The sequence below is a fragment of the Heterodontus francisci genome, chromosome 30 (assembly GCF_036365525.1).
Source record: "Heterodontus francisci isolate sHetFra1 chromosome 30, sHetFra1.hap1, whole genome shotgun sequence".
Classification (NCBI taxonomy): Eukaryota; Metazoa; Chordata; class Chondrichthyes; order Heterodontiformes; family Heterodontidae; genus Heterodontus; species Heterodontus francisci.
In genome coordinates this window covers 57,040,487-57,058,369 of record NC_090400.1, presented here as the reverse complement: position 1 = coordinate 57,058,369, position 17,883 = coordinate 57,040,487, and the positions used below count along the sequence as shown (strand labels likewise).

General features: G+C 41.6%; 1 protein-coding gene and 1 long non-coding RNA gene across 6 annotated transcripts in view; one reads left to right on the top strand and one right to left on the bottom strand.

Moving 5' to 3' along the window:
• Positions 1-4,622, bottom strand: part of LOC137346833 (uncharacterized) — a 42,894-nt gene extending 38,272 nt beyond the window's left edge. Inside the window, exon 1 of the long non-coding RNA XR_010968798.1 lies at positions 3,441-4,622. This is a non-coding gene — a long non-coding RNA (uncharacterized lncRNA). The remainder of the gene's footprint in view (positions 1-3,440) is intronic.
• On the top strand, positions 3,711-17,613 carry tbx2b (T-box transcription factor 2b). 5 transcript variants are annotated; one of them, XM_068010750.1, is made up of 7 exons: positions 3,711-4,370; positions 5,485-5,752; positions 7,982-8,128; positions 10,287-10,363; positions 10,926-11,095; positions 12,824-13,443; positions 16,056-17,613. In XM_068010750.1, the coding sequence occupies exons 1-7, from the start codon at positions 3,997-3,999 to the stop codon at positions 16,512-16,514; spliced, it is 2,115 nt and encodes a 704-aa protein (XP_067866851.1). In that variant the 5' UTR covers positions 3,711-3,996; the 3' UTR covers positions 16,515-17,613. The 5 variants fall into 5 exon arrangements, with proteins under 5 accessions (XP_067866851.1, XP_067866850.1, XP_067866855.1 ...); XM_068010749.1 differs by having other exon boundaries at positions 5,485-5,764; XM_068010754.1 differs by lacking the exon at positions 3,711-4,370 and adding an exon at positions 4,616-4,704 and having other exon boundaries at positions 5,485-5,764.
• The last annotated feature ends 270 nt before the right edge of the window (positions 17,614-17,883 follow it).

Sequence of the window (17,883 nt, the reverse complement as noted above, 5' to 3'; positions counted from 1 at the left end):
TGTCTCAGTCTCTCTCTCTCTCTCTATATATATATAAATAACTTTTCTGATATTGTATCTTAAAGGGAAAATACAATATTGCTCTCCAAGCGTTCCAGTTTAATGTACTGTCAGCAACCAAAGAGTGGCCTCGAAATACTGAGACTGACCCAGAGAACACATATATAATACACAACATGACCATCTGGTGTATTTTGGACATGAACTCCCACAAGCCAAGAAGGTTAAATACTGAAAACACGGTGCCTGAATCATCTTGTTCCTGGCGCTTAACAACCAAACCTTGCGAAGTTGGCGGTTAATTGAGAACGGTATTCGCCCCCAGTCGGTCAGTTTCGCCTCGCCTCTGTAGCCGCTCGGCCTCCCCCCAGAATCTTTATTGTTATGAACTGTATGTGTTTTTTGGTTCATGGAAAAATAACAAAAGTGCATGCTAAATTGCATTTTATTAATTAGTGGTTTTAATTGTATGTCTCCGTTTAACCCTGAAACATTTCTGGATCTGTTACGATAGAAATCTAGATTCAAATTACAGCCTAAACCAGCAATGGCTATCTGCTTGATATCTTTGTTAACTGCAATTGGCCTAACAACTTTGAATGGATCTTTGCGTGGAATAACCTCTCCAGTAAATGACAGACAGATTGGCAAACGAAAGATTTATGAAAAAATGTATTTCCAAATTAATATCCTGGGAAATTATGCATTTAATCCCAATCCTTTCAACCTCCCATTAATAACTTCATTTCCTATAGATGCAGGATCACGTTTTGCAACACCCACCATCTACCTGCTGTACAGTTATTTTCTGCCCATTTAAAAACACACGCTTTTTACAATCTATCTGCACAATTAGGCGACATGAAGCTTTGAACCAGACTTTGCTTTTACATTGTGAGAAGGTCTTGCCCGTGTGAATAACACCCTGTACTGGAGACCAGAGCTACTGAGTTCTTTGGCGTTGCTATCTGGCCAGACCTCACGCAATGTGATCAATTTTAGGTGAGGGTGTAATTGCCTGAATAAAAATGCCTCGCAATGACCCGCCATCCCTCCTGGCTGGTTGATAAGCGGTTGTGTGGGGGTGGGGGTGGGGGATGGGGTGTCTTTAAACACCAGTTAGTTATCTCACAGGACTGGGCCAGTAATCACCAAAAACAGTACCTGTATATTTTGTTGATGAATCATTTTGATTTAAAACGAAGAAGTGAAGAAAGGGCAGTCTCAGAGACAATGACCCAGTATAAATGGAGAGAGATTGTCCTTATATTGTTGCAGGTATTGGAGCAGCTTGTGGCGCCAGTGACACTATCTCATCAACAGATAGACAGACTAAAGACAAAAGGCACATCGCACCTAGTGCGATAGAGACCCCGATGACTATCTCCCCATCACACACGTGCTGCTATCAATCCGGCTCAGTGGCGAAGTACTTTTTAATAGATCACAGATTCTAAAGCCGGGAAGAGAATTTATCCACAAATCGTATAATTTCCCTACATCGGAGAAAAATAATACACGGGGAATTCTGCAGAACAGCGCGAATAAACCCGACTAGGAAAATACTTCGGAATTGTTGACACTGCCTGATGTTTGACTGGGAAAAATCACCTTGAATATGAAACATTAAACTGATGAGGTTGACAAAAGTGTTGTACTTTATTAGCACTGTATAATCAGGTTACTATTAATGAACTTTGTTCTTTTAAAATATTCAATCTTTCAGCCCGGATCGATTGTCTGGAGACTCTTACATCTTTAATTGAAAAGGGCAGATGTGGAAATCTCGGGAAATGACAAAGGTTAACAATTTTAAACTTTTCCTCTTACGACAATGGTAGATGACGTGTGTGAGTGTGTGTATGTTTTTCGCTGTATGTTTTGCCCAGGTCAGTAAATTCTCGGCTCGATTGGATCTGAAACTTGGAGATGAGAAGGGCCAGGAGCCGGAGAGTGGCTGCGACCGACCAAAGTGCGTCTTTATACCGCTTGCATTTCGCAGTCACTCTGATGCCTAATATATATATATATAAACCTAACAGAAGTAACAGTTTAAACAGCACAGCCTTTCTATCCCACTAGAAATCGACAGATACTTGCGATGAAGATGTGAGCTTTGATTTCCTTTTTTTCAGCGGTGGATATTCTTTGGGGGGGGGGGGGGGGGGGCTGGGATTGGGCAGAGGAGGGGCGCTGTTGAAATTTCTTTGGTTAATGCAAAGTGACAGGAGACGGTGCTTATTGTTGGACGTCAGCAGACTGGCGCCAAGCCCTCTCGACAAGCCGTGTCCGACTTAATCGGAGGAGATGGTTTTGAGGAACCTTACATTTCCCACCCCGAGAATCAGCTCTCTTGCGCCCCTCAAATTCTCACCTCTCCCCCATCTTTGACATTTTCTCATGGTTTTTTTTTTCAGGATTACCATTCTAATAAACACCAAAACCTTAACCCTAATAAACAAATGTATTAGAAATAATCTAAACCCTACATCATTCATGCTCTCCCCCCATTCCTCTGTCTGACCCCACCCCTTACACACACAGACTCCCAGGTTACAGTAATGGCCTGTATTTTATATATAAAGGCATTAAGATACAGTGTCAGATGTTCCGTTTTTACTGGCGCGTCCCGCTCGGCTTTTCCCACGACTCGCAAAGCGCTGAAGCGTTTGGACAACTTGCTGGTTGTAAAATTAAAAAGGGCAACGTCCTTATTTCTGTTGCCAGAGCTGGTTCTGCGGACCATTCACACATCGGACAACTCGAGGAGAAGAGGCAAACACTACCCTATCCCTTCCACTTCCAAAAAAAAACCTTCACTGATCTGCTTTACAATTTAAAGTCGCGTTTTATTTCCCAGTAACTTTATTTCAAATCCTAATTACGCCATCTGGTGGGACCCACCGCCATAAATATTTGCCAATTTTCCCCTGAGCTGGTACTTTTAGCAGCAAAGAGGTAGTGGCTGTATAAAGTCAGAAGAAATAAAGATGGGAAATGCTTGACTTTACAAACTTTAGATTTTAAAATAAAAACAATGGGCACTTTAAACTGACTCAATTTTTGTTTCGAAAGAAGGCCCTTGGAAACAAATCAAAACTGAAGTTTGATTTTTTTTCCACTTCGTGAGCTGTTTAACCTCTGTGCTCGATATCTGGATGTTTTTACCAGAACAAAGGTGAATAATAGTTAATAGGTGTTCTGCTCTCCCAATTCTTTACCACACAGTTACAACACTCTACTTACAGTGATACAAGGGTAAAAAGACAATATCATTCTAAATAACCAGCACAAAATCTCTAAAATGATTCATTCAGACGTTTGAATAAATGTATCCATTCTGAAGCAACATACAAGTATAGGACTTGCTATTCCGTTCAGGTCCCGTCCATTTTATCTTTTTTACGATTGCACATAGATACATATCTGCATATTGTTACCTGCCGATTTTGGAGATTTTAGCGACTCTAGGTGTTTGCGGTGCGCCGTGGAGTCTGGTCCGGGACCGGGCACTCTTAATCCGGGACGCGGGAAGGATGGAGACCGCTGGGGGGAGGGAGAAGGACAGGGGGAAAATGCCTTCTGTCATTGGTTAATATTTAATTTTGTTGACATGTTTTCAAAGAGCGATCTCAGTGATGCTTACTGTACGTTGCAGCTTCCGACACCTTTTCCCCGACCCCTCCTCTCTCTTAACTCATCCATCCTGGCTTTAGTTGTCAAAACCCCGCCTTTCCAGGCACACAATTGGTCAGGACGCGTAAAATCACCAATCAACTGGGCGGCTCATTAGCAGGACGGAGCCGAAGGGAGATCATTGTAGGAAGGATCTGTGTGTGTATGTGTTTGTGTGTGTGAGAGAGAGACAGACTCACACAGAGAGAGATTGCCGATCTGTACTTGTTCTTCAAGGAGATGGCGTAAGGAAGATCCGGCGAAGACGATTCTTCCAGCAGAAATCTTCTTCCCCACCCCCTTCTTTTTCCGGATGCACCGATGAGAGAACCAGTTTTAGCGGCGACTACCATGGCTTATCATCCGTTCCACGCTCACCGGGCCGCGGATTTCCCCCTGAGCACATTCTTGGCCGCTCAACCTTCCTTCTTCCCCGCCCTGGCGCTGCCGCCGAGCGGGGCGGCTGCTCTCTCGCTGCCCGGAGCTCTGGGCAAACCCTTGACGGACCCGAACATGGCCGAGGCCGGGATCCACGTCTCCACTCTGGGCCACCAGTCCGCACACCTGCGGCCCCTCAAGAGCCTGGAGCCGGAGGACGAGGTCGAGGACGATCCCAAAGTGAACCTGGAAGCTAAAGATTTGTGGGACCAATTTCACAAAGTCGGCACCGAAATGGTTATTACAAAGTCTGGGAGGTACGAATATCGCTGCGGACAAGTTCCAGTTAATGCACCAGTCTTTCTCACATTATTGTTGCTTAACTTTTTCAACTCCTTTGTATCTTTTTTTGTTAAAAAAAATCAAAACTGCAATTAAGAATCAGTCATCTGTTAAATGATTTATAGTGAATTTGCGAAGAGAAGCCAGTTGACAATCTGCCAAAGACAGAATCGGATCCGCCAGTGAAATGCGAGCACTTTAATGTGAAGTCCCTTATTGAAGGGCTAAATAGGAACTACTAAAGGTTGTGCTTTCTGCTCAGGATTCTAATCCAGCTCGATATATTTGAAATCTGTGTAAAGAGGGCGGGTATGCAATTTTGACCTTTCCGTCGCTATGCAATCAAGCAGTTTAAAACTAAATTTATTAATTTACATATAAGGGTTCACTGATTTCTGAAATGCAACTTCCGACAACTTTTTCTCTGAAAATATAATTATAAATCTATAGCAAACTGCTGTGTGGTTTATGGAAGAAATCCGACTTCGCCCCTTCGCTCTCCCGAGCGCTGTCTCATTACAGAAGTTGTGAGTTCGAAGCGATAAAGTCTGTTGCTAATAATAATCCCTGATGGTAATCGGCCGATGTCTCTTCGCTGCAAAAAAAACCCGAGCCAAATGCGAGCAGATTGCACAATTTTAAAAAGTGGCCAAACTTTGCGTCGGCTGTGGAAAAAAAATCCCCCAGTTACCCATTTGAAAAGAATGAATCTGCCCGTACTGCATATTCTTCATACACAATACAGTTTGGGACAGCTGTGCTGTGGTTTTGTCTGCAACGTTGATCTGTAATATGAATTATTCGGGATAGATAAACTATGAATATTATACCTTAGTTAAAATATCAGTTCATTTTATTAAGAATTGAATAATATCGAAGAGTTCTCAGTTTTGATGTAAAATGGCTGTTCGAAAAACTATAAAGAATTTAATTCATAACTGAGCTGCGCTCTGTTTAAGGATAATATTTTACGGTCTGCATTACTTTTGAATGTCTGCTCTTTATATGCTGCATTGTATTTCTCGCCACCCCAGTGTGTTCCCATATTAAATTAAATGTGCTGCTTCGTGTGTTTAATTACTCTCTTAGGAGAATGTTCCCACCGTTTAAAGTGCGAGTCAACGGTTTGGATAAAAAGGCAAAATATATTTTACTGATGGACATTGTGGCAGCTGACGACTGTCGTTACAAATTTCACAATTCACGTTGGATGGTGGCCGGGAAAGCAGATCCGGAGATGCCGAAGAGAATGTACATTCACCCAGACAGTCCGGCAACCGGCGAACAATGGATGGCGAAAGCAGTCACGTTTCACAAACTCAAACTCACCAACAACATATCCGACAAGCATGGATTCGTAAGTGTTGCTGTAGGTCGATTTATATACTTTCTATTTTGATTGTCGCTTTTTAGTAAGTATTCGGGTGACATAACAGTTGAAAACTGCCTTGTTTGGGATTGTTGCATTCATATCTTGTCATTTTGCTAAATTACTTGAATCTCCCTGGTATCGGTGACCGTTTACACTGACTTGGCCCGTTTCTATATTAGACCCGAAATTTAAAAGAACTCTCCCATTTGAGAGATTTGTCATGGATTTGGGGAAATCGACTCGCTAATAGGCGAGCAGGTCTCTGAGAAATAAATAAAGTGAATTCATGACTTCAGAAACACTAAGCCACTTTTAGTCCAGAACCGGGATCTATAAACTGGAACAGGAATGCCTATCTTAATTGTCCATATAAGATCGATACAATTCTATTAACATAAGTTACAGAATATGTTAAGCTAAATTCCCCTCTAAAACACTCCAGTAACCATTTGAGAGACGTTAACAATTTGCTATAGAGACTGGGCCGAGGTTAAGGGTTTTATAATTCTGCCTTTAAATATTACTGTTTGAGGCCTTTGTTTTTTGCGGTACGCTATCTCGGGTCAGGCTGAAGTGTATTAAGTATATGAGTTGTGAAAAGCAGGTCAGGCTTTGTGGCGTCAGGGAGGGGAGAGAGAGAGAGAGAGAGCAGCGAGTACTCGCTAGGTAGAAAGAGCCTGACTACTGAATTGATGCTCTCATCTTCAGCCAATGGGTCTCCCAAGAATCACTCCAGTGATGCTGTAGAGGTGGACAGGGGCAAATGGAGGACAATTTGTGACAATTTATTTGCAGGGGGAATGAATGTTTATAGTTTAGTGTCTGCGAAACTTGATTGAAGGTTGTAAGAATGGCACTGGGGGGTAAAAGCAGCCATTATGAACCAGAGCTGTACAGAAAGCGCCCTGAAGCACAGAGCATTCGACCCAGATCAGCAAGCGTGAAAAAATGCCGCTCGCTTTTACCAGTAACATATTCAAAAATTAAAGTAAAAATGAAGACGGGGTTCAATCAGGCCAGAGACTGTAAATCCGTCAAGAGATAAGAAAAATGTAAAAGATTCAATCGATTGTTTACAATCTGTTTTTGTGCGATTGTATTGCGAACGCCATCGACATTATTAATAAATAATAGGAAATAATATTCATTTTGAAAGGATATTTCTAGGCTGAAGTTTCTTGTCTAACGTTAAAGGAATTATATCTTGGAACAGTTCAGAGGGATTTTGAGAGCTCAGAGACTCACAGGCTTGTCTCACTGATCCAGGCTCTGAGTGACTTGGCTCTAGATGATTTTGTACGCCTGAGCGGGGAAGCACGGTAACATTTTATATTATATAAACCCAGGCCACAGTTCAGATGACGCATCAATGCCCAGATCCAGTGTCTGTATCTTTTATGTGTCAGATACAATGCCTCGGTTTCGCGTTCAGTGTATGCCAGGACTTTTTAAAAAACCGAATAGGCATTTTTTTTTTTTGGTGTTCTTGAAGGCAAATTCAAACAGATTCCCATCTACGAACCTTGTCATAGGACTGTTTTAATAATAATAACAACCATAATTTAAAAAAAATATATAGCTGGGGAAATGGAGGAGGGAGGTTGAAGTCAAATTACAGCCGGAAACTGGTGACCTCAGCATTCGATGTATAACACAGGTCAGGATCAAACATTTCAAAGTACCTTCAGCCCAGAATAGGCAGTTTGTAATCGCCATTTTTTTTTAATGTCACAAATATAAATAATTGGAACTGATTTTTAATGCGTTCAACGTCATTCAGTTGTAAGACACAAATTATAATCGAGAATTAAGAATCTTATGCAAATTATTGGTCAGTTTAAAAATACCATTTACGGTCATCTGTTCAGGTACACGACGTGGTTCCTATTCAATGCAACATTTTTTGCACTGATTGTAGGGCACGTAGCAAGGTTTGCTCTTGACAAGCAAGAGAGGATTTTTTTTTGTTTGTCTACTGAGATTTTACTAAACTACATCAGGACAAGGTGCAGCCCCTATCCCCTACCCGCTCCTGTATGTGTGTGTTGGGGGTGAGTTGATGGGGAGCGGGGGAGAGTATGAGAGAATCAACAGAAATGGTTAGTTTTTTTTTGTGGCATTTTCACTAGGTTTAGTGGCCCCAGACATTTGAGACAAACCGCGGGCTGCCCTTCAGTAAATTAACCTGAGTGTTGTTCTCTGTCGCCTTCTTAGACCATCCTGAATTCTATGCACAAATACCAGCCCAGATTCCACGTGGTCCGCGCCAACGATATTCTCAAACTGCCCTACAGCACTTTCCGAACTTACGTGTTCCCAGAGACAGAGTTCATCGCGGTCACAGCCTATCAGAACGATAAGGTGAGCCCGGCACGCTTCTGTCCCATTACCCCGAGGCCTGGAACTGGGGAGTTAACTGGACTCATTCCTGCAGGGTGCGGGGGGTAATTTTAATAACAGACTCAACATGTTAATTTTGTTTATTTCATTGATTCAAAATGTTTTGAGACTTTTCCGTCTGTTGCACAACTTGATGTCGGAGGGTGGGATATGACAGACTTTTTAAATAAACATTTATTTTTAACGTGCAATCGAATAATTTATTCTCTTGAAACTGTTGATGCTTCTGCCGAATTAAGAATATTAATTGACTGCGGCCTGCGTGTGTCCAAATCCAAAAGGTAGAAAGAATTGAAGTCCCACATTCTGGGAATTGCAACCTGCACCTTCAATTGGGATTCGGACTTAGCTTTTTTTTAAAGTAATAAACTCTCAAAAAGCTTTCTTATAAAATAATATTTAGGGCAGATAGAACAATTTATATCAGGACAAGGGGGTACACGGAAGTCAAGACAACAGTTTTAACATCTTTTTTTGATTTAATAATTGGTTAACTAGTAAAATCTTGATTTGTGAACGACAGACGTGGAGATGGCGAGGAAATTCACCATCCTGGTCTGTGTGAAAGCGGGAGGATTGCTGGGACAATAAGAATGGTTAAAGTTTACGTACACAGGGGGCAGGCGATGCAGTGTGAAGGGAGCTGGGGGAAAATACAGATTGAAACTATTTCTATCGAGGTACCACCTTGTGGCTGAGATCATGATTATTATTCAGCAAGAGGTAGCGCTCAGCGCTGCTGCCAATACTTCCCGAACTTTCTCCTCTCTTTTTCTTGATTCAAAGGGGGATCTGTTTAATTTCGTGCAACACTTTATCGAAATCGATGTACGTGTACTTATAACTCGTCTGATCGAAGCTGAACGTCGACCCTGCTCTGTTGATCTTTCCTGGTGATACCAAACTTGTTCGATCCATGATGGAGCAAAGTTTAAAGATAAAATTATAGATGCAGTCAGGAGGATATTGTGGCCAAATCTCTCTCTTTCCAGACATTTCAATTGATATTGTTGCCCAAATAATTTAAGGAAGAATTGCAAATTAACAATAGGGCCACCCTCCACCTGGGTAATTCCTCGGAAGCTACAAAGGCTGTTTAGAAAAAAAAAATACACGGCTTTATTCCGCTTAGAATTGTGACACCTTAAGTGTTTAATTCTTCACTTTTCACGAATTCTGGTCCGTTAAAGATGTTAGCATATTTTTGCAAAGCGTGGTTTATGATTAATGGATGCGGGCACAGCGAGACAGGTACACTTGTCGATTAGCTGATACATACACACACCGCAATTTGAAGTATTCATAACCTGATCACGTAAATATGCTGTTAAAAAACCTTTTTCTAGCCGTGCTCCATAACCTTCTTGTTGGCAAGTGAGATTCTATATCTCAACGCTACAAAGAAAAAAAAACCCCGATTTACCCAACATTGACTCATCGTATTAATGTTTAAACTTGTTCTGTTAGGACAGAGCCGACAAGGACAGTAGTTTCGCCATGAATAGGCAGCATCGCCCATTGTTTCCACCTTTCTTCAGGAGAGGGAGGGGCTGGCGGACTATTTCATGTATCTTCAAATCGTAATATTCAAATCGAATCTTTGGCTGAGTACATTAATAGAATGTACATCAAATTTCATTCAGGGCCTTGGATATAGGCACAAAACCCTCACCCGAACACAGAATAATGAAAGAGTTCCATCTGAAACGTATTTCATTCAGGACCGCAGGACACTCTCCAGACAACCAAGTACTGTTGCATTGCAGTCTCTGTTGTAATTTAGGAAACATTACAAATGGAAACTGAACGCAGCCAATTTACGCACAGCAAGCTCCCACAAAAAGATAATCTTCGTGATGTTGATTGAGGGATAAATATTGCCCAGTGCTGTTTGCTGTTTGGCATTCCATTTAGGTGGATTGTCTCCTTCCCCAGGACATTTCTAGGTAAAATTATGCCATTCCTTTGATATTTATAAATCTTTACTCAGTCCCACACTTTAGATGCTATTTAATTTCAATTCACTAGTCGCCAAATAACATTCCTTGGGAAGGCGGTTGTGTGAGCTCATTATGCTTCAGTTTTATTAACTGGATTTATTTTCCTTTTAATCTGGCAGATAACGCAACTTAAAATTGACAACAATCCCTTTGCAAAAGGATTCAGGGACACTGGGAACGGGAGAAGAGAAAAAAGGTAAAAGTTTGGAACGGAGCCAATTGAAAAGATAACGAAAGACTTGCATTTATATAGCGCCTTTCACGACCACCGGACATCTCAACGCGCTTTCCAGTCAATGTAGCACTGGTCACTGTTGTAATGCAGGATGCGATATCAACAACTAGCTTAGAACATTTCGAAATAATTTCTTATGGGGTCAGATGGGCGAGACATGGTTCTCTCCATTTCCGCTCACTGGCTTCCCATCCTGATAGATCGCAATCCGAGTTGCGCCGGTAGGGACACTCGTTAATGGAAAGTGCAGGGTTTCTTGCGGGACGTGAGGGTGCTCGTGGGCACCTCCTGGCGGCTAGTAGCGGAAAGACCCCACCGATTGTTGGGAACATTGAAAAAGGAGGGAGCTAACGGGATATGTTTTAAAATGAACTAATAATAGTTTTTATATCTTAATTTTGTTCTGACTTTTAAATTATTTTTTAAAGATAGGAATTAACAATTGTTAATGTTCAAACAATAGTATTTAAGCCCGTTATCGGTCTCGTTGTGACACTGTAAGAAACTGCTTTTTTATTTTCAGAAAGCAGCTCTCTCTACCCTCCTTGCGTGTTTACGAAGATCAGTGTAAAGGTGATCGAGATGGTGGCGAGTCTGACGCCTCCTCTAGTGACCAGCCGCCGGCCAGGGAGTCCCTGCGCTCGCCCTTGGCTGTAGACCCTGTTTCTCTGCAGTTCAGCCAAGCATCCAAAGGTAAGAGATAGGAAGGGAGGGGTTGGGAACGGGAGGGAGCCAGCAGAGTCTCTGATCCAATCAGAGATCAAGGGCGAATTTGTTGACCGCAGAGCGTCGCCGGCTTAACTGCGCGGCTCGTGGCTTAACCTTTAAAGCCTGGTGTCATTATTTGCTGCAGTAAATTCTACTAAATGCGTGCAGTGGACACGGACACACGGGCAAACATCAACTTTTTAAGGGATTAAAGACTTTGCATTAATCATAATGAAGATAACTAAACGAGAACATTGCCCTAAAACTCAATACAAACTCTTTATAAAGCAATTAAAAAAAGTGTTAGGTACCTTGGAGAATGTATCGCGAGATAAAATTTATAAAGCTGGATTCTGTGAACAACACTCCTACATTAAATATTATTCCCTGATTTTTTTCTGCCGTGAAATAACAAATGCACAGGGAGAGGCGAGGATACGATGTTTAATGGATCTTGATGATTTAAATATATAAATTTCAACACCAGAGCCAATATAAGTGAGAGGGGAGCAATCCTGAATGAGTAATGAGTCGTTTTTACTACTGGAAATGACACAGGAATCCCTGAAGTATAAAACGCGCAATGTGTGTGTTCTATTTATATTGAAACACAAATGATCCATCCGTATGGGGTGTTAGCGTTTCTTAAACTGAAGACTGATGAACCAACTGCTTTTGTCACTGGCTCGGATACTTAAGTATCACTGCCCGTCCCGGGCTTTGAAGCCGGTGTTTAAGGTGATGAATGTTGGTCCCAGTTTTGTGAAACATCCTTTCTAAATTAATGGTTTAGCCCACTTTTTCCAATAGATATTTCTAAAATGTTACTCTACAAAGTGTTCTTAAAAAGGGTTGCAACTAAACAACACGAGCAAACAACATACGTAACCCATTAGGTATACTGATCTCTAGTTTTTTTAAGTTCCAATCGTTTTCCACTGTACAGTTTTCATTCAAAAGTGATTTCCCTTCACCGTTATTTCAGCAATATGTTTTATTTATTCGTTCATGGAATGTGGGCGTTTATTGCCCGTCCCTAAATGCCCTTGAGAAGGTGGTGTGTTTTACTGATGTGCTTGAGACACTAGTTTTATAAAACAGAATATTATTTGCGTGTGTAATATTTGTAAAAAGCTTAAATCACATTGTGCAGACAATAGCTGACCTGGATACAGAAAATGAAAGCAAAATTCAATGTAATATTTCCAAACACGTCTCAGGAATAAAAACTGACATATGTTCCCAGTAACACACGTTTTTTTTATCTTGTTTTAATAATCTAGATGGGGTTATTGTAGAAAAACTTTCAGAACAGGATTCCTCCCAGCATCAAACACCAAAATAAAGGCAGTGATCAAGGGGGAAACATTATGGAAAAATATGAAAAACAAGCCCTGGCTTTATTTTAATTCGTTTTGTTCTATATCAGAATAAATAATGTTAAGCCTAGAGGAATATCTATCACAGGATCTAAGGAGGGCGTAGATCAATTCATTTTCGGTTTTTAATGTTCAGAATTGAGTATTTGCTGTATTTGTATTTCTTGAGCGAGACATATGAAGTATGTATTATATTCAAATATACACCGACTCTCGAACCTGTGTCAGTGACTGCTGAATGCAGCCGGAATCCCATTCTGTTAATCTCTCCGATCTACTGACGAATGTTTAAAGCCGTTTCAAATTTATATTTGATTTATCTCGCTTACTTCAGATGATAAGTCGGGTGCGGACAGTGACCCTGAGCTGGAGAGGGGGGAGGAACATTCTGCTGCGGTTAGCAGCAGTCCTCGAGTGGCGGTGTCCGGAGCCAACACTTCACCCGCAGACGATGCGGTCGCAGACTTGTCTCATCGGCCAAAGCAAGGATCTATCCCGGAGAAAAAGAAGGACTCGCAGGAAGCGCGCAGGGACGGTGACATCTGCTTCAGCCACAGAAGCTCCGAGAGAGAGAAAGGTGAAGCCAGGAGGAAGGAAGAAACCAAGACGGACGGTGAATGTTTGAATAAAGATTCCTACTCTCCGCTAATGATACAGACTGACGGTCCCTCTCATTTAAACGCGGCACATTTGCAAAGCTTGGCTTTCTCGGGGTTGCACAGCCAGCAGTTCCTTAACCCTTTAAATGTCGGACAGCCTCTCTTTATCCACCCGGGTCAGTTTGCAGTCGCTCCGGGAGCTTTCTCGGCTATGGCCACTGGGATGGGACATTTATTGGCCTCAGTGTCCGGAGCTGGCAGCTTAGACAACGCGTCCGTCACCTCGGCTCAGGCTTCAGCTGGGGCGGGTCCTCACTTCCCTTTCCACCTCTCTCAACACGTACTGACTTCCCAGGTAAGAAATCTTGTTCGACCAAGGTGCAGAAGCGGCGGGTGTTGCATTTAATGGACCAGACTTAGCTCCCCAACCCCACTTTGCGAAAGGTGGTTTGCAATTAAATATAAACATAGAGTTTTATAATAATTCATGGTCTATTCCCAGAGATTGAAATCAAGCCTTGATTTGGGGACTTGAACATCGAACCGTTTACATACAAAACTAGGTTAAGTAGCTTTTTAACAAATCTTTCCCGTTCCTCTTTCATATTTTCTCACCTTTTCACTTTTGGTTTGATGCTGTGGGGCATGCAGACTCGGTCTGCGAAAGCTACTGGCTTCAGGTTCCTAGATTACAGTAGAGTGAGAAAATAGAGAAACACAGTTTAGAGAGAGAAGCACAAAACCAAAGAAACCAAAGAGACAAGAAAGAACAAGAGGGAAAACATCAGGATACCGAGATGGGAAACAGTGGGAGGAATGGGAAGAAACATCCACTAGTGAAAAGAATAAGAGGGAGAAGGAAGAGAGACGTGTGAAAGTCAGATATAGTTTATTCTACGGGCCGTTTCCTATCTGTAATTCCTCCAGTTTAATATATGGGTCATGTCTTTTAAGTGATTATTGCGGCTGCGGTGATCTCTGTCAGTTGAGAGGTAATTACATAAAGTGCGGGTTAATAGTCTCACTTTGACCGATAAAAGAAAAGAATATTTTAAGATGAACCATTGGGTACGAAGCTAAATCAGTATTTTTACCAGAACGAACACTCAAGACACAGATCAACTAACAGGCTTTGGTTTTCAGTGTAACACCTGGATGGTAAATTCTAAATAATCTGATCAGGGTTAATCCAGATTCAATGATTTATTGTCAAAATAGCAGCGTTTTACCCCGTTTGAGGGGCATGGAGAAAATTAAGTTTAACACCCTCACTGCTTAACAAGCAATTGTTCAATCCCAGTTCCATGTTGAGTAATCAATAATTTATAATCCACACCCATAAACTCTTGAGCACAGGTTGACGGCTGACAGATAGATTGCCAAATCCTGTCCTGTGAATTTTGTTAGGATTTGCAAAAATCTCCACAATCCAAGCTGATGTTTTGAAGAAGTGGAGGGAACGGTTGCTTTGGTCGCTGTGTGGAACGCCATGGCAAATCCCTTCCTCAGCCAATTCACAATTTCATAATGACCAGGACAATTTCTCCTCTCTAGTTGGATATTTCTGGAGGAATTAGATAGATAATTTGCAATGGAAAGTATTTTAAGTGTTTTATGCTTTGAAGCAAAGTAATAAACAAGTTTTCTATGTATATGAAACTATTATATAGTCTACATAAATGCAAATATATTTATTTATATATTGAGAATATGTATTCATTATAATAAGTAGAGAGCGTATATATTGGGTAAAAGTTTGTGTGGTGATGGGTATGAATACATTTTTAAAATGTCTTTATGTGTGGGATTGATTAACGAACCAGTCATTTGGTTTTTTTATACAAATTGTTTTGACAATGCTGAGATTCAGGCCATTGGCTAGATCAGTATTGTAATGGTACATTGAGTTTTATTTAGTTGGCCATCAAGACTTTTGCCAGATCCAATTGTGTTTGTTTAAATTGGATCCAAAAAATACTGGGATGATTGCAAACCTCAAAAAACAATTACATGCTTTTTTCTTTGTTTATTCCTTTATTTACTCACCAACAGCTACATTTTCCCATCCACAGAAGAGTATGTTTGTGCGTCCAGTTAATAACCTTTCCGAGTACAGAATTCCAATCCATCTTTTTCAGTCAATTCTGGCGTTTAGAATTCCTATTTCAATTATAAGTTTTATTGTTAAATTAATGAACTGTTTTATTGGTGTTGATCTGTGTGTTTAAAAGGGTGCCAGATAAATACAAGGCGTGCAGTGCTGAGATTGTAGTGCAATATATATCCGCTAAAAGCCGGAGAATGGGACAACTCTTATTGCAAATCCCTGCACCTGTGGGGTAAAAGAAGGGGAACTTGTAGCTTCACAGACGCGGTCCATCCCTCTACTCCGTAATGAGCAACAGGGTGGGGAGGTCAAAGCGTTTGTGTAGTTGTCAGTCTCTCTGGCAGCACATATTCGGAATCACTGGCCTCTGGGATCAATTCGAAGATTCAACTCTGTTTTTTTAAAATTCCCATTTGTTTACCCTTAACCATGTCCTTTATCCGATTTTTTTTAGAAATATCAGAACGGGGGAGGCCATTCAGCCCCTACTGTCTGTTCCGTCATTCAGGTAGATTATGACTAATCTATATTTTAACTTCAGCCACCCGCCCTGGTTCGGTAACCCTCAACATCCTTGAATGACAAAAACCTACCACTTCCAGTTTTGACATTTTCAGTTGACCTCCAGCCTCATCAGCTTTTTGGGGGAGGAAGTTTCAAATTTTCACTACCCTTTATTACCAATTACTTGTTAATGTTCATTTCTTCCAGTCCCCAAAAGACCGCTGCAGCAGATCTGTGCACCAGTTGGGATTTGCTCCAAGCGGTGCTAATATCTTCTGATCTTGTTCTAGCTCTTTAAGGTATGATGATACTCACCAGCGCTGTTTTTCTCTGTTCCCTTCTTGTTTATAATACAGGGGATCCCAATGACCACTTTCGGAGGACTCTTTCCCTACCCATACACGTACATGGCCGCGGCCGCTGCAGCTGCCGCCTTGCCCAACAGCTCCGGGGTCCCGGCCTCGCTCCACCGGCACCCCTTCCTGAGTGGCGGACGACCCCGGCTTCGCTTCAACCCTTATCCAATCCCGGTCTCCATCCCAGCCAGCAGTAACCTCCTCACCACCGCCATGCCCTCGGCTCTAGGGGGTTCCGACAGTAAACTGTGCAGCCGAGACTCCAGCCCCGTCTCCGTCAGCCTGGCTTCGGAGCTCAACCACAAAAGCAACGGAGGCAGTTTAAGGACTGGAGCCAGCTCGCTCTCCCCCAAGCCGACCGCCAAGGAGGCGATAAATGAACTGCAGAACATCCAGAGATTGGTGAGCGGCCTGGAGGGCAACCGGGACACGTCTCCGGCTAGGGACTCTCCTAAATGAACCCTTTTGACCCATTTTGGGACATCGGGACTACTAATACGTGCAAAAACCTCACAGTGCAAATACCTTCAGCATCCGACCGAGGGGAACGGTGGGCTCAGGTGGTGCCAATAGAGCAGAGGGAGGCACCCAGTGCTGACACCACAGGAGAGCTAAGAAGATCACTGTTAGCTGGTGCAACTTGGAGTAAAGGAACGACCACTTCGCTACAAAAAAAAACGCATAAGTGAAATGTACCTTCACACGAGAAAAAAAATGGATCTTTGCTATTTATGTAATTAATTAGTAATTTTGTGTAAATAAGCTTTGGATGGCAGAATATGCAAATCGGTATTAATTTATTCACCAGTTGTAAATTCGCGTGTACATATATTAGAGTTTAATTCCGTGCATTTTAATGTTTTTTGTTTTGTTTTACACATGAACATCACAATATATTGTAAATGAAATATATAGCGCATTGGGGAAGTGTGTATGAGAGAATGAATGAGTTTCTAATTGTGTTTTATAGAGTCTATCCCGCCTGCTTTAGTGAAAAGGGTTTTAAAAAGAAAACGTGCCATCACTTCAATTATTTTCCAGTGTTACCAATTTAAAAATATCTGCGCTATGTACTGTACAATACTACGGATTTAAAGGCAATTAAAAAAAGAAACATTTCTAAAGTCCTGAACTAGCGGGGTATATAAGGATTGCCGCTTTGTCACCTCAGGTTGTTTCGCCTCCCCGGTGCGGATTCCGAGTTGACTGGATCTCTCACCGGGCTCTCTACGAAGCGGCTTAAAATAAAAAAGTAAAAAAAAAAGTATCTCGAACTGTGTTGGTTATTCGGGTAATCTATCGGCAATTAAAAAAATACTGAGTTCTCTCACAACTTTCAATAAATATTTTGAAGTGAAACTTTTTCCGGTGATGTATTTAGTTGAAAGTCTGTGTGTGTATGTAAATATGTGACTAGATGTGTACATGTGTAGTTGTATGTAAGTATTTACTTGTGTGTGTTCCTTTACCCCAAGTTGCACCACTTTCAAAATACCTAATTTAAAATTGTACGCATAGTTATTAAGGAATATGTCACATTAAAGGAGAATAGTCCCAACACTTGTGGTCAACATTGGTAATGGTACAAAACCAAGATGAACTGAATCAAAGGACTGAATATTTTATGCTTTATGGTGGGGACGTAGCGGGAAATACTTGTTTTAGATTAGGATTCTGGTACTATATTCTGTGTACACACAACTCTACACACTCCTATACACCCTTCACCAGACAGTGCGATTCCATCCTCCCTCAGAAAATAAATTCATTATTACAAATACTTTGAGGGGCATTTTCTCTGAAAAGTTTTGTCTTGCTCTGTCATCCA